Source organism: Bison bison, unplaced genomic scaffold (genome assembly GCF_000754665.1).
Source record: "Bison bison bison isolate TAMUID 2011002044 unplaced genomic scaffold, Bison_UMD1.0 scf7180017864270, whole genome shotgun sequence".
Classification (NCBI taxonomy): domain Eukaryota; kingdom Metazoa; phylum Chordata; class Mammalia; order Artiodactyla; family Bovidae; genus Bison; species Bison bison.
In genome coordinates this window covers 3,091,451-3,106,840 of record NW_011494842.1, presented here as the reverse complement: position 1 = coordinate 3,106,840, position 15,390 = coordinate 3,091,451, and the positions used below count along the sequence as shown (strand labels likewise).

At 40.6% G+C, this 15,390-nt stretch overlaps 1 protein-coding gene across 1 annotated transcript in view; it reads right to left on the bottom strand.

Annotated features, from left to right (window-relative positions):
* Positions 1-710: 710 nt before the first annotated feature.
* HMGCLL1 (3-hydroxymethyl-3-methylglutaryl-CoA lyase-like 1) overlaps positions 711-15,390 on the bottom strand; it is a 122,177-nt gene continuing 107,497 nt past the window's right edge. Inside the window, exons 6-7 of the mRNA XM_010848540.1 lie at positions 5,526-5,651; positions 711-1,140 (exon numbers count right to left, since the gene is read on the bottom strand). Coding sequence (XP_010846842.1) covers positions 1,039-1,140; positions 5,526-5,651 — 228 coding nt within the window. The 3' untranslated portion in view covers positions 711-1,038. The remainder of the gene's footprint in view (positions 1,141-5,525; positions 5,652-15,390) is intronic.

Here is a 15,390-nt window from a genome sequence, read left to right as displayed (position 1 = left end):
GATAAAATTTCAGCCACTTTAACATTAAAAATAACCATAAAATGTCAATCCTCCCAAACAGATGTGATGTAATCAAACTACCTTGAATCAATGGAAAAATTCTGTTTTCATAAATTAATCATTGCATTGATGTTCTGTTTTCATAAATTAATAACTGCATTAATGGACAACATTAATGGACATTCCTTGGACAACTTGGAAGTGAGCTGAAAATGATAAAAGTGTATCATGGTACATATATCTTTCTATTCTCATCACTGCAACTTAGACATTGGGATGAAGTTGGACCTTTTGTTTCTCAATAGCTGAGTAGCAGTCTGCTGGTTTCTACTACAACTGATGAAAGGCAAAGCATGGAAAACTGGATGCATGTGACAAACACAGGAGGTCATATGTTTCCAGGATGTGGCATCTGGCCATTGACCACAGCCTCTTGGAACAAGATAAAGTCACCGAAATAGTTAACAGATGTTAGCATACTTGGAATATAAAAGTTCTATTGCTAAAAATTATGTGGGGTCAGATGGAGATTTGGCGCTCGGTCCATAATTTAACTGACTTGGCAAACGCAAAGTTGAGATCCAGAGGCGTATAATGTATAATACGGAGGCCACACACTTTGCACACCACACAGGGGCTCATAAACTACTGATGAAATGTACGCTGTGCTAAGCCAGCTCGATTAAGTATTAACACAGTATTTGATACTTAGGGAAATCTGAAGTCAATTTTCACGTCGACTAAATTAAAAAGTTATTTCTATAAGAGCAAAAGAGTGGTAGACTTTTCTCCAAGTTCAAAGGACGTCTGCAAATTTTATTATTTAGCCTTGGCTTGCAATTTACCTGATGACTGGTATATCTTCCCATCCACTTCATAATCCATCCAGTGATACCCTTTTTTCAAAGTATCTCTCTTTCTTTTTCCCACCTTTGTCTATTACTCCACATTTCAGAACAAGTTGACAGTAATGATTTTCAGATGCGTATCTGTAGCTGAAACGGAGCTTCTCAAACTTAAGTCACAAAGTCATTCGAGTCAGGCATTGAATGAAGCTTGTGCTACTTTAGAGTTTGTAGTTTTATTTACAGCTTTGCAGATGAAGTCACCAGCTTCCATCACTTTGTAAAGATTCACACCCTGGTGAGACAAAAATGTCGGTGCCAGGTAGGAAGGAGGGGTGGGGAGAAAGAAGACAAAACAGATTTCTTTTAATTATATTAGTAGTTACTTAACCATTTAAAATGATCAAACAAATGTTCGTTATTGATTGGGGGACAACATTTGTGTCCATAAATTATATAGATTGTAGATTTTTCTGCTTTATTAAAACATATCTTGAATCTGACCCTAGGCTAACCACACCTGAATAATCCAGTGTCATTATGCTGGTACCTGAACTCTATGAAGGACAGCAGTAGAATCAGAAAGCATGAACCAATATCAGTGAAGGGCAATTTAAAGGATAATGCTTTGGAGCAGTTTATAGATAAGGACTTGACAGGGGAATCTCATAGAATATTTTAGTATATAAACAAACAAACCTGATAAAGCTGTAAGACACATAGGAATGATGAACGTGTGTATAATTTTTAACCACATCCAGAAACACTATTACTGGCACGAAGTTGAAGGAGGTAGTTTAATAAAATGAAGTAGTATTTAGTCCACATCTGGAACTTGTTTGCCTGAGAGGTTGTACTGACTGGGAGCATAAACAGGATCAACAAAGGCTTTGGTAAATCCATGGATGACAGATCGGCAGTGGGGTTTGAAGGCCAAGTTCAGCGCAGGCTCGTCATCTTGGGCTTGGCGGAGCCAAGGATCACCACCGAGTTTCCAACCTGCACGGAGCTGTCACTGGCGGGGACTGTGGGGCACAGGGTAGGCAGGTTCACCAGAGGTTTGCCCCCAGGCAGCATTTTGTGAGCTGCTATGTCTTCCCTCAACATGGACTGGAAACAACGCGGACTTAAACCTGAACTGACTCAAGCTCCTTGCTATTAAGGAGTAGCTTTTAAAATTTATGTAAGTCTGATGTTTTCTTAAAATGAACAAGTATAAATACGCACAGGGGCTTTTCATACCAGTGATGATAAAGAGATCATAAGTTTAATATAGCTTGTTACTTCTCTCTAGAAACTTTTAAAGTGCTGCTTTCTTTGCAGTTTACTTCTGCTTAAGAATCACCAAAAGGAATTTGTAAAATGACATGTAAATCATTTTCCTGTTTCTTTTTATTGTGAAGTTGCTTTGGGGGCACTAACACTTGTTTGGGTTTTGTATTGGTTTTGGGTGGAGTGTCCTTGAGGCATAGTTTGGTTTCACATCCTTAATGCAGTGATATGCAAATTTTGTACATAAAAAGTTACATATGGTCTTTCATTTCTGAATTACATCTAACAAAAGATCATAAGATTTTAGGCATCAAAGTTCTTTGCTTTCCAGTAATTTTCATTTATAGCCGTTATGCAGTGGGATTGGTTGGTATCACAGCAAAGAATTGTGTTTTGGCCTTCTCTAACTTAAAGAACGGATTATTTCTGTTTGTTTGTTCTTAATCACTAAGTTGTGTCCGACTCTTTTGTGGCCCCGTGGGCTGTACTCTGTCAGGCTCCTCTGTCCATGGGATTTCCCAAGCAACAATACTGGAGTGAGCTGCCATTTCCTTCTCTAAGGGATACTCCCAACCCAGGGCTCAAACCTGCTTCTTCTGGATTGGCAAGCAGATTCTTTACCACTAAGCCACCCTGCAAGCCCAATGAAAAGATATCTTTTTGAAATAATGTGGCATTTATACTTAAATCATTTCAGCATTTAAACCAGGAGCTTAAATATGTTAATGTACTGTGATACATTATGAGGTTTCAAGAACTTCACATAGACTATAGTTTCTGTCTTTAGGGTGCCTGTGGTCAAGCAGGATTTGTGGACCCTAAACAGGAAAGCCTGCACTGCAACCAAAGTAACTGAGAGAGATCCAGATGACCATGAGGGCAGAGCTGCAGGGTGGTCAACCCGCTGAGGAAAAGGAAAGGTGAGCAGGAAAGGAAAAGGAAAGGAAAGGAGAGCAGTGCATCTGGGGAGAGTTCAAGGAAGGGTAAATCCTGACCCGAGGCTTGTACAGAGAGTGTGAGTCCTTGAGAAGAAGGAGGAGGCATGAGGCACCATCAGTATAGACATCTGAAAAATATCATGGGATACGTGGAAAGGAACGGCCAGAAGTGACTGGAAAAGGAAAAAAAAAAGGCCACAGTGTGTGACAGAATACAGGCCTGCTTTTCAGGAAACGGGAACCCACTGATGCATGCCCAAGCAGAAGCAAGGCATATTCGTATTTGTATCTTAGATGAAATCTTCCATGGCAGCATGGAGGATGAATTTGAAGGCAGTCTGAAGTATGTGCCAAGTCACTTCAGTCGTGCCTGACTCTTTGTAACCCTATGGACTGTAGCCTGCCAGGCTCCTCTGTCCATGGGCCTCTCTAGGCAAGAATACTGGAGTTGGCTGCTGTGTACTTCTCAAGGGGATCTTCCCTACCCAGGGATCGAACCCTTATCTTTATGTCTCCTGCACTGGCAGGCCGGTTCTTCGCCACTAGCACCACCTGGGAAGTCCCGCAGACCAGGAAAGAGGATGAACATCCACGGAAGATATCAGGACTTGTGCTGATGTAGTTACAGCAAGGGTAGGAAGGAAGGGACAAACAATCAAAACAGTTTAGCAGTCGAATCAGTGGCTCTTGCTAATTGTGTAGGCATGGGAGCCACAGTGATACAGGTTCCACAGAGAGCCTTGGTTTGTTGGTTGCTACCCAACATAACAACTTAAATTGTGACATTCTTGGAAATGGAAACATGGGTTAGTTGCAGTTGGACCCAGACAGCCTGACTCATGTGAAGCATCAACTGAGTTCATCCAAGTTATATAAATCTTCAAGAAAGGACTTCTATAGCTTAAGAGTTTAGGATTAGGAGATGAAAACTATTATATACAGAATGGATAAACAAGGTCCTACTTGGAACTATATTCAATATCCTGTGATAAACCATATTGGAAAAGAATATGGTAAAGAATGTGTGTATGTGAATATATATATATATATGAGTCACTTTGCTGTACAGTGGAAATTAACACAGCATTGTAAGTCAACTATACTTCAATAAAATAAATTGGGAAAAAATAGAAAATATTTCTACTTTTTTTCAGGTTCTGTCACGGTCATACCTAATAGAAACGATGGAAATGATCAGACTACTCAGTAATAGCTATTCCTAAGTGGGGAGGAGGAGAAGGGGACAACAGAAGATGAGATGGCTGGATGGCATCACCTACTCGATGCACATGAGTTTGGGTGAATTCTGGGAGTTGGTGATGGACAGGCAGGCCTGGCGTGCTGCAATTCATGGGGTCGCAAAGAATCGGACACCACTGAGCGACTGAACTGAACTGAACCAGAGAAGAGAGGCAACAGCTCCTGGTATTTAATACCAGGTGATATTAGTCTTTCGATGAACAGGGGGAGCTGAACACAGAAAGAAGACGGTACTACAGCCGAGGAAGACACTGAAAGAACCCTGGAACACGGAGGAGAGGAACCCAGCAGTGTGGACCTGGGGAATCGGCAGGGAAATACTAGAAGGTGAAATCGAGGATGAGGAGGAAGGCCGTTGCGGGGTCGGGAAACGCAGGAGAGAGGTGCGGAGCTGAGAAACAGGAAGCGCAGGGAAGGACGCTGCGGACAGTCAGCTGGGCAGGAGCGCCTCTCAGCAGAGCGAGGGAAGAGCAGAGAGGCGAGAGAGGGAAGGACATTCTCTCCATTCTCTAATCCAGGTGGTGATTTGTACATCTCAGAAAACATATGGAATTTCTGATCATCTGTGAACAGTGTTTTTGCTTTTTATACTTTTCCCTAAAAGACTCTAACTTCGAGGTTAGTAGGTCATTTTAACAAGCATGTGGCAAAACAAGGTATTGATTCTGGCGGGTGTTGTTATAGGGCCTGTGCCTTTCTCAGATAACCACTTGCAAAGAGACTATTCTTGCCGGCCAGTGTTTCGCATGCTAAGTATTATTAAACTCTGCTCCTCCACTGGCCATTTTAAAATGGCCCTGGGCTGTCTTCCAGAAGCCCTACTTGTCACCGTGAGAAAACCAAGTTCCCAGTTTTCCTCCTAGGAAAACAAAACAGCAAAAACAACAATCATAAAAGCAAAGACAGGCTCTAACTCACAAAGTGTGTGACATCAAATGAGATACTAGATAAAAAAGTACTTTGGAAGTCATGAAGCAGTAAAAAAAAAAAAAAAGTGAAATGGTAGCATTATCGGTGACTGAGCTATAGCAATAAGTTCTTTTATGAAGCCCCCCTCAAGAATTTTTATTGTATTTTCCCACTGTGCATTTTAGGAAAGAGCAAAAGTGTAGTAAAACTTGACCTCGAAGTTGCTTCCCAAATCTGAGACACATTCCAATTTCAATCTGCAAGGAATGTATGAATATTAAAATATGCTACATTAACTTACCGTATTAACCCCCAGGCCATTAAGCATGTAGATCAAATCCTCTGTGGCTACGTTCCCAGAAGCACCTTTTGCATAAGGGCAACCGCCTAGTCCGGATACTGCAGAATCCACTACATTAATGCCCATCTGGAAAACAAACCCAAACGCCCAAGCTTGTCTCTTTATGGCATGTAAGTTTAACCTGTTCCAAAGAACAAATAAGGAAAATCTGAACCGTGATTCCACTCTATTCCCTTCCCCACCTGCTGCTGGAACAGTCTCCAAGGTGGACTTCTTTTCTGACTAATCTCGTCTTTCAGGCTAACAGAAACTCTTAAAAGATCTCAGGAATGACAACAGTCTTAGATCAAAATTGAAATGGTGTTCTAATTGATAACAGAACACATGTAGGGGGTGAAGCTTGAAGTAAGATCAATTCATACCTAGGGTGTATTCTCCAGTCTAATTTTGAGCTTTATTCTAACAGCTTTGTATAATCAATATGAAATATTTTCAACAGCCTGACCCAAAAAAACCAAGATGCCTTAGAAGACAAATTGGGGATGTCTCTGTTTGAAGTTGTGTTTTGTGGGGTCAGTTCATCCACTCAATTCACCCAGTGTTTATTGATAGATTGCTTTGATTAATTTGCACACAAAACCTGGATGTTTTGGGAGAAGTGAAGAGCCATTTAAGAGGTAGACATCCACCATCAACAACTGCACCAGTTCACATTTACTGGGTTCTCACTAAGTGCTAGATATTAACACCATATGATGCTGATTCATAATCCCTACAAAGCCCCATGAGGTGGACACTCTTGGGTCATTCTCGAATCACAGATGAAGAAACTCGAGCACAGAGGGATTGCATAATTTGTCCCAGGTCACCTCTGTCTCCAGAGGATTCGCACTCTGCTCTGGTCTATAATCCCTGGAAACATGAAAGTTGGTTCACATTATATCTGGGGAGATCCGAGACGGAGAGTCTCCACGGGCTGGAAAAGCTGTGAAAAACATGAGCACAAATGGGTCTGAAAAGGAACCCCTGAGACAGACTCTAATAAGTCAAGAAGAGAGGTGAGCAGAGACGCCCTCCCTGGAATGTGACAAATGGGTAATCAGGAGCCACCTGAGGTCTAATCTGATTCTTCGCTCCTGGACATTGGAGAAAATGGCCATGGCCTCATCTACAACAAGAAGCACTGGGAAGCAGAGCCCTGATCAACCTTCTGGGTCAGGGGTTCTAAATCGCAGAAGCAGAAACACAAATTTTTGCTACACCTTCAGTTTATGATTCTGGAGGTCTGAGCTGGGCCTTGAAAACCTGAATTTTTAACAAGATTCCAGATGCTGTTCTCACTGATGTTCTGGGGAATTGCGCTTTCTTTCTTTCTTTTTTTTTGATAACATTTTTGTTTTAGATTTTCAGAAAATTTGGGAAGAAAGTGCAAAGCATTCCCATACATTACATACCATTTCCCCTACTGCTGACATCTTACATCATTAAGGTATACTTGTCACAACTGATGAACACATCTGACATTATGAACCAAAGTCCACACGTGATGCAGATTTCCCTAGTTTGGAAGCCACTGTCTTTTTTCTGTTCCGGGAACTCATCTGGGTACCACATTGCATTTAGTTTTGTCTCAGGATGCTGTGGCTGCGACATCTTCTCGGCTTTCACTGTTCTTTGTCCTCACTGACCTTGACCATTTTGAGTTGTACCTGTCATGTGTACAATCCCTTTCAATGTGGGTTTTGTATTATGTTTTCTCATGGTTAGACTGGAGTCCTAAACTTTTGTGAGGAGGGCAACACAGATGAGATGCCAGTCCAGATATGTCATAGCAAAGGGCCGCTCTACATGGTCATGGTTAATGACTGATGATGTTCACCTTGACCCCAGGCCCCATTTTCCACGTGGTACTTTTTGGGAAAAATAAGGCCCTGTGTGCAGCTCAGATTTAGGAGTGGATAATATCTACCTTAATTATTTATAAGTCAGCCATATGGGAGATTTGTCTATTCTCCCATCATCATTTATTTCTTCAAACATGTGTTTATATCAGTAGAGACTTAGAGGTATTTATTTAGGGCTTTGCGTTGTGTTCCAGTATTCCTTTATATGCCTTGTCACTCACGTTGTTTGAGATCTGGCCATTGGGGGCTCTTCCGTTGGTTCCTTTGACATGCTAAAGGGGTTGTGTTTTTTTAATTGAAGTGCAGTTGATTTACAATGTTGTGTTAATTTCTGTACAACAACTGATTCAGATATGTATATATATGCATATATATATATATTCTTTCTTATATTCTTTTCAATTATGGTCTAAAGAGCTGCCCATTTTTAATAAATTTTCTAGATATTCCCTTGTGAGGTCTAGGTTGTTCACCCATTTTCCCAAGAGCAGAACCACAGTCCAAAAGCCATGGATGTCTCTGTGACTAATGCAAGTTTACAGATATAATTTGTCTGCTTCTGTATGTCTGTCTCACTTGTTATCCTCTACAACATGGGAAGGTCTGTATGGCTCTTCTTCCATTACCACGCCCTCTCGCAAAGTTCAGTTGTGTTCACGTGTTAATAACTGACCAGCTGAAGTACTGGTCCATTTAGGAGAGTCCACATTTGTGGTGAATATAAATAGTAAGTATAAGGCCTTATGCTCTAGGAGTGAAAGTTGTGAAGTTGTTCAGTAGTTGGACAGTACAAAAGTTAGGACAGAGGCTCATCTCTGGGAGTCAACCAGTACATCAAATAGACAGAGACATTCTTCACCCACGGGTTAAAATTTATTTATTCCGTTGAAATGAATCTATCACTCAAGGAGACAGAAGTTTCAGTGATTTTCAGTCCCTACCAATTATAACCACCTGGGGCCCTTTTAAAAATAACACACAAGCTTCTTCTCCCCAGGATCTCTGTCTGGAAGTGAGTCAGCTTTGGTATTTCTTTAAAGCTCCCCCCTGGTGATTCTCTTGAGTAATTACGTGTGGGAACTCCTGAGGCAAGGTTCTCATCCATCTCAGCCCTTATCAGCTGTGGGTATGAGTGAGCTTTCATTTTGAAGATGCTCTGTACCCTGAGGCAGCAGAGTTAATCATGATGGATCAACTTTTCAACAAATCAGTTTTTGAAAGAACACTCCCAAAAGTATGTGAAGCAGTGAATGTAAGTAGTACCTGCATGATAGCTGGAAGATAGCTTCAGCCTACCAGGAGAGCTTATGATCTGTAAAATTTTCTGTATGTGTATTCAGTTCAGTCGCTCAGTCATATCCAACTCTCTACAACCCCATGGACTGCAGCACTGCCAGGCCTCCCTGTCCATCACCAACTCCTTGAGTTTACTCAAACTCATGTCCACTGAGTCAGTGATGCCATCCAACCATATCATCTTCTGTCGTCCCCTCAGTCTTTCCCAACACCAGGGTCTTTTCCAGTGAGTCAGTTCCACATCAGGTGGCCAAAGTATTGGAGTTTCAGCTTCAGCATCAGTCCTTCCAATGAATATTCAGGACTGATTTCCTTTAGAATGGACTGGTTGGATCTCCTCGTCATCCATGAGACTCACAAGAGTGTTCTCCAACACCACAGTTCAAAAGCATCAATTCTTCAGTGCTCAGCTTTCTTTATAGTCCAACTCTCACATCCGTCCATGACTACTGGAAAAACCACAGCTTTGACTAGATGGACCTTTGTTGGCAAAGTAATGTCTCTGCTTTTTAATATGCTGTCTAGGTTGGTCATAGCTTTTCTTCCAAGGAGCAAGTGTATATGTATTAGACTTCGATAAATAACAATGACAAAAAGGAAGTGTTGTTGGAACTGAAGGTAAACAGGAAAACTTAGACTGGTAAAAAGATGAATGAGAATTATTTTTCTATTGTGCAATTAATTTATAATTAGTCTTAATTACCAATATCTATCATGCTAGACATTCCTGTCAAAATAGTTCTTTTTTGGAATAGTTCACAAATCCTAAGTAAATAATGAGGCAAAAAATAGAAACAAATAGATGTATATGGGCTTCCCTAGTGGCTCAGATGGTAAAGAATCTGCCTACAATGTGGGAGCTTTGGGTTCGATCCCTGGATTGGGAAGATACCCTGGTGGAGGGCGTGGCAACCCACTCCAGTATTCTTGCCTGGAGAATCCCATGGACAGAGGAGACTTGGAGGCTACAGAGGAGCCATGGGGTTGCAAAGAGTTGGACATGACTGAACGACTAAATACAGGGTGAGTGTATATGTCTCAGACATGCAACACATCCCCTTATGCATAGACTCATTGCAGTATATTTTATACAAATAAAAATTAGAAAACCATCCAAATGTCTGTAATTGGGGCTAATTTAAATTAATTAAGGTATAGTTGTAAAATGGAATGATAAATACTATGTAAATGCATAGTTAAGGGAAAGAAACAGATTATAAAATATTATAACAGTGTATGTAATCATAATCCCATTTTCTTTAAAAAAAGAGAATTTGGATGATAATATCAAAATGCTAAGAGCAGTGATCAATGAGTTGCATGTAATTTATTTTATTTTAATTCTTTTTATCTTTGTTTTCCAATGACCCCACAATGAATGTAATTATGTATATAATTAAGAAAAGAAAGGCTTCTGCAAACTGTAGGCTGTGACAGAATGACAGTAAATAAATCAGAGTGAGAATAAATAAACCTAAGACTGAATTCCTTGATTAACAACATTATTTTGCAACTAATTGGTCTTACTAGGATTTGAGACTGCAGGCAAATGTGTGTGCATAATCTCATGAAAGCAGACATGATCTGGGGGAAAGGTTCTCTGAAAAATGGTCCTTCCTTCTTTCCTGCCATCACATTCGCTCTGGAACAGATGATGTTTCTGTGAGCATTACTCACAAATTAATTGAATCAATTCTAAAAGCAGTATGTGGATTTCAAGTTTCAATAGCAAATTTAAGGAGTTTATTAAAGTTCACCTTACCTATGAAGAAGACTACTAAAATATGTGTTCCTTTTAAAGTCTCTTAAAAAAAAAAAACAAATCACAATCGTTTAAAACTAGAACTTTCAGGACTTCCACGGTGGTGCAGTGGTTAAGCATTAGCCTTCCAATGCAGCAGACAAAGGTCCAGCCCTGGTTGGGAACGTAAGATCTCACATGCCTGCACTCTCCAACTAAGCCCTGACACAGACAATCTTAAAATATAAAAACAAAACTTTCTACCCACTGTCCCCTCAACTCTGACCTCTATTAAATGTGTGATTCTTTCCTCCCCCCCAAAAAAGGTCTTCTCAATGGACGGTGTTACCCACACAGTAAGTCAGATGGCTTTATTTATGAATGAGCTACTTTGGAAATTTCTAGTCATAGTCATCTAAGAAAATGTGATTCCACTGTGTATGTTTTCTTTATCTCTGTTTCCGTGCCCTATTAGAAATGGTACACATACAGTGTAAACAAATTCTTAACAGAGCAGGAAGAAAAATACTATTTGTTCTCCTCATCTGTTATTTATGGTAAATAGAGGAAACATATGGTACTTTACTATTGAAGCCATAGTATAATAGTAAACGCATTACATTTACAACAATATCATGTATTTGTTAGTAGATGTGCTGCATGGCTGGTTTTACCATACAAGAACCTGCATTAAAAGATTATTCTTAGATATTTCTTTACCTATGTCTCCAAACCTAAAACACCGCTTTCAGATCTTCAGCTTCCCAGTGTGTGTGTGTCTGTGTGGATATAAGCACACGAGCACAGATGATTTTCTGCACCATACGGTTATGTTGCAAAAACAAAGGACTTGGGTTTTGTTTTTAAAGAAATATTTTTGGATCAACAACCACAAGATGGCGATGTAACACCAAAATCCACCAAGTTAAAGTCAAGCATTGAAATGCCACTGGGTTCCAGCTCAGAAATGGCAAATGTGAAAGTAAACGGCTTTATATTATGCAAATAGATATTTTTCTTACTTTAAAATAAGGAGACTTTTACTAATGGTGTATAACACATCAAATGTGGTTCAGTATAATCAATCTGTTTTTGTATTATTCTTCCTGTGACTTCAACATGTTTAGTGAGCACATTCTATGTGCCAGGGACTTGGGATACATACACAGCCCTGAAGCACATGGAGATTAGTGTTAGAAATTAAAATTACTATATATTTGGTCTGTCACTGAGAAGTAGTTCACTATTAGCAAATGAGAAACCGTTCTCTCTAGAACTCAGGAAGTTAATTCTCCCTAAAATGAAATAAACCCAAAACTCAAAGGATGAAGGTGACCGAGGCTCCCACTTGCCTCAGAGTCATGATCAGAGCTGTTCACCCAGTGACACAGATTATCCCAAGCCTTGTGAGTAGAGTTGTGAGCTCCATGTGCTTGAGCCCCAGATGCGTACTAGGACTGTAGGCTGAGGAAAATGCAAAATACGAGAAGCTACTTCCTCTGGAAACTGGCAGATTATCTGTAGATATAGCATGAGCATTATCACTTGTACTACAATATCATATAAGCTCTGAGGAATGTTACTTTTTTTTAAACTTCGCATAGTGGTTAGATGCCCAGATCACACTGATATGCTAACTGAAAATATCACCTTGACTTTTTCTCAGTGCTGTAAGAACTTATTGTCCAAATAAAACTGAAAAATATGAGAAGGCCAATTAAAGATATCATTTTCCAAAATGTATAATCTTCCATATGTGTCTGATTTTTCAAATATCTCTGATAGGGAAATGATTCATTTGGGGATTTAAGTTATTCATGGGGAAAAAGACAAATATTCATGTAAGAGAAAACATTAACAATATGCCCATCTTCCTAATATTGTTCCCCTTCACTTGTTCCTCACAGCTAACATTCCTGCCAACAGAGGATCATAGTTATCCACACACGAGTGCGATTTCTCCCCCAGCGGCCAGGCCAGTGTCTCTAGTGGGGTCACAGCATTCTTTCCAAGGAGCTCAGATCTTGCCCTGAGATGCTTCCCATGCATCACTCTAAAAAGTTACCATATTCAGTTACGGTACCGACTGCTTGCCATTCATGCGCACTGTGAACATACCATGTTTTGAAACCCTCAGACAATAACCGCTGGCATACATGAGTAAAGCCCACTGTTTTCAACCACAGAAATTATACACCAACGTTGGCATGTAAATCATGACGCCTTGCTGTTGGGGTAAGTAAGCTAATATGATGGATCACCAATGCTTTCATAGACCGTATCTCATCTCTGAAAAGGCTTTCCCACACACTTCCTTTGACCCTCCCTCACCACACATAATCAGAGATTATATTCACTCTCATTTAGTATATTGCAAATTGAGACAGAAGGAAGAGTGTATACATAGGAAGGCACAAGAAAATGGAAAAATAGGTAAAGAAATTCTGAATTTCAGTAGATTGAGAAATAATCAATACCATCAGCATGAGCTGTGTGATCTTGAGGGTGTTACTTTATCTTTCTGTTCGCCCAGCTGTAAAATGAATTTAATAGCACTAATGCACAGACTTGCTCAGGATACAATGGGATGTTCCATGGAAAACCCATATCCCATAGCTGGGCACATAACTCTTGAGAAGTCTTGGCTTTCACAGGCATATGACAAGGACATAGAGGCAGACGGAGGATGTGGACGTCTTACATGAAGCGGAGCACTGGGGCCAGAATATAGCAAGGAAGACATGCGAACGGAGACACAGGTGAGCTGGAAGCCATAAAGGGCAGAGCTTATCGAGTGGGAGTGAAGAATGAGGCTGCACTAGATGAGAAATTAACAGAAAGCACACAGTGGACTGCCCTGGCGGTCTAACGCAAGGGGATGTGGCTTTGGTCTCTGGTCAGGGACTAAGATCCCACATACTGTGGGCCAGAATATATGACCTGGCATCAAGTTCCAGTACAGCGACTTGCTGTTGCTTTTGTTTAAGGAAAAAAAGGAAAGAAACAAACACTTAGGGAAGTGGGGATGAGTTTGAGATTAGGGCAGAAACATGGAGCTGAGCCAGGAAATTCACGGAGAAAACTGTGCTGTGAGGTGGGACAGGAGAGGACAGGCCAAGCGACAGAGGCTGGTAAAGGAGCAGTGACTTCAAAGCTTCCAAGGAGAATCAATATTCAGTCTTCTCAGAAACATTGGCTGAGAATCCCAGAAAGAGTTGACCACTGAGTTCCAGTTCCAATGAGCTCTCACAATGCCTCTGTGAGTGCACAAAAGTGATGGATGGAGACCACGGTAACAACACGAAAGGAGGAAGGAAAGGGGATGGATGGATGACTAATACTGTGTAAACAAGGAAGATCTTGTATCTACAAAAGTGGAGCCTCCATGAATTTTTTTCACAACAATCTACAAATCAGATTTTCACAGACAGAATCAATCTCAAAAATATACAAGCAGCTCATACAGCTCAATTCCAAAAAAAAAAAACGACCCAATCAAAAAGTGGGCCAAAGAACTAAACAGACATTTCTCCAAAGAAGACATACAGATGGCTAACAAACACATGAAAAGACGCTCAACGTGACTCATTATCAGAGAAATGCAAATCAAAACCACAATGAGGTACCATCTCACGCTGGTCAGAATGGCTGCTATCCAAAAGTCTACAAGCAATAAATGCTGGAGAGGGTGTGGAGAAAAGGGAACCCTCTTACGCTGTTGGTGGGAATGCAAACTAGTACAGCCACTATGGAGAACAGTGTGGAGATTCCTTAAAAAACTGGAAATAGAACTGCCATACGCCCCAGCAATCTCACTGCTGGGAATACACACCGAGAAAACCAAAATTGAAAGAGACACATGTATCCCAATGTTCATTGCAGCACTGTTTATAATAGCCAAGACATGGAAGCAACCTAGATGTCCATCAGCAGACGAATGGATAAGAAAGCTGTGGTACATATACATAATGGAATATTACTCAATTAAAAATAATGTGTTTGAATCAGTTTAATCAGGTGGATGAAACTGGCGTCTAAAAGAAAAACACCAATACAGTATATTAAGACATATATATGGAATTTAGAAAGATGGTAACAATGATCCTATATGCAAGACAGCAAAAGAGACAAAGATGTAAAGAACAGACTTGGCCTCTGTGGGAGAAGGTGAGGGTGGGATGATTTGAGAGAATAGCACTGAAATATGTATATTATCATAAGTGAAATAGATTGCTAGTCCAGGTTCTATGCATGAAACAGGGGACTCAAAGCCGGTGCACTGGGATGACCCTGAGGGATGGGATGGGGAGGGGGCTTCAGGATGGGAAACATATGTACACACATGGCTGATTCATGTCAATGTATGGCAAAAACCAAATATTGTGAAGTAATCACCCTCCAATTAAATAGAACTGCCTTATGATCCAGCAATCCCACTGCTGGGCATACACACTGAGGAAACCAGAAGGGAGAGAGTCACATGTACCCCAATGTTCATCGCAGCACTGTTTATAATAGCCAGGACATGGAAGCAACCTAGATGTCCATCAGCAGATGAATGGATAAGAAAGCAGTGGTACATATACACAATGGAGTATTACTCAGCCATTAAAAAGAATACATTTCAATCAGTTCTAATGAGGTGGATGAAACTGGAGCCTATTATACAGAGTGAAGTAAGCCAGAAAGAAAAACACCAATACAGTATACTAATGCATATATATGGAATTTAGAAAGATGGTAACAATAACCCTGTGTACGAGACAGCAAAAGAGACACTGATGTATAGAACAGTCTTATGGACTCTGTGGGAGAGGGAGAGGGTGGGAAGATTTGGGAGAATGGCATTGAAACATGTATAATATCATGTATGAAACGAATTGCCAGTCCAGGTTCGATGCACGGTACCGGATGCTTGGGGCTG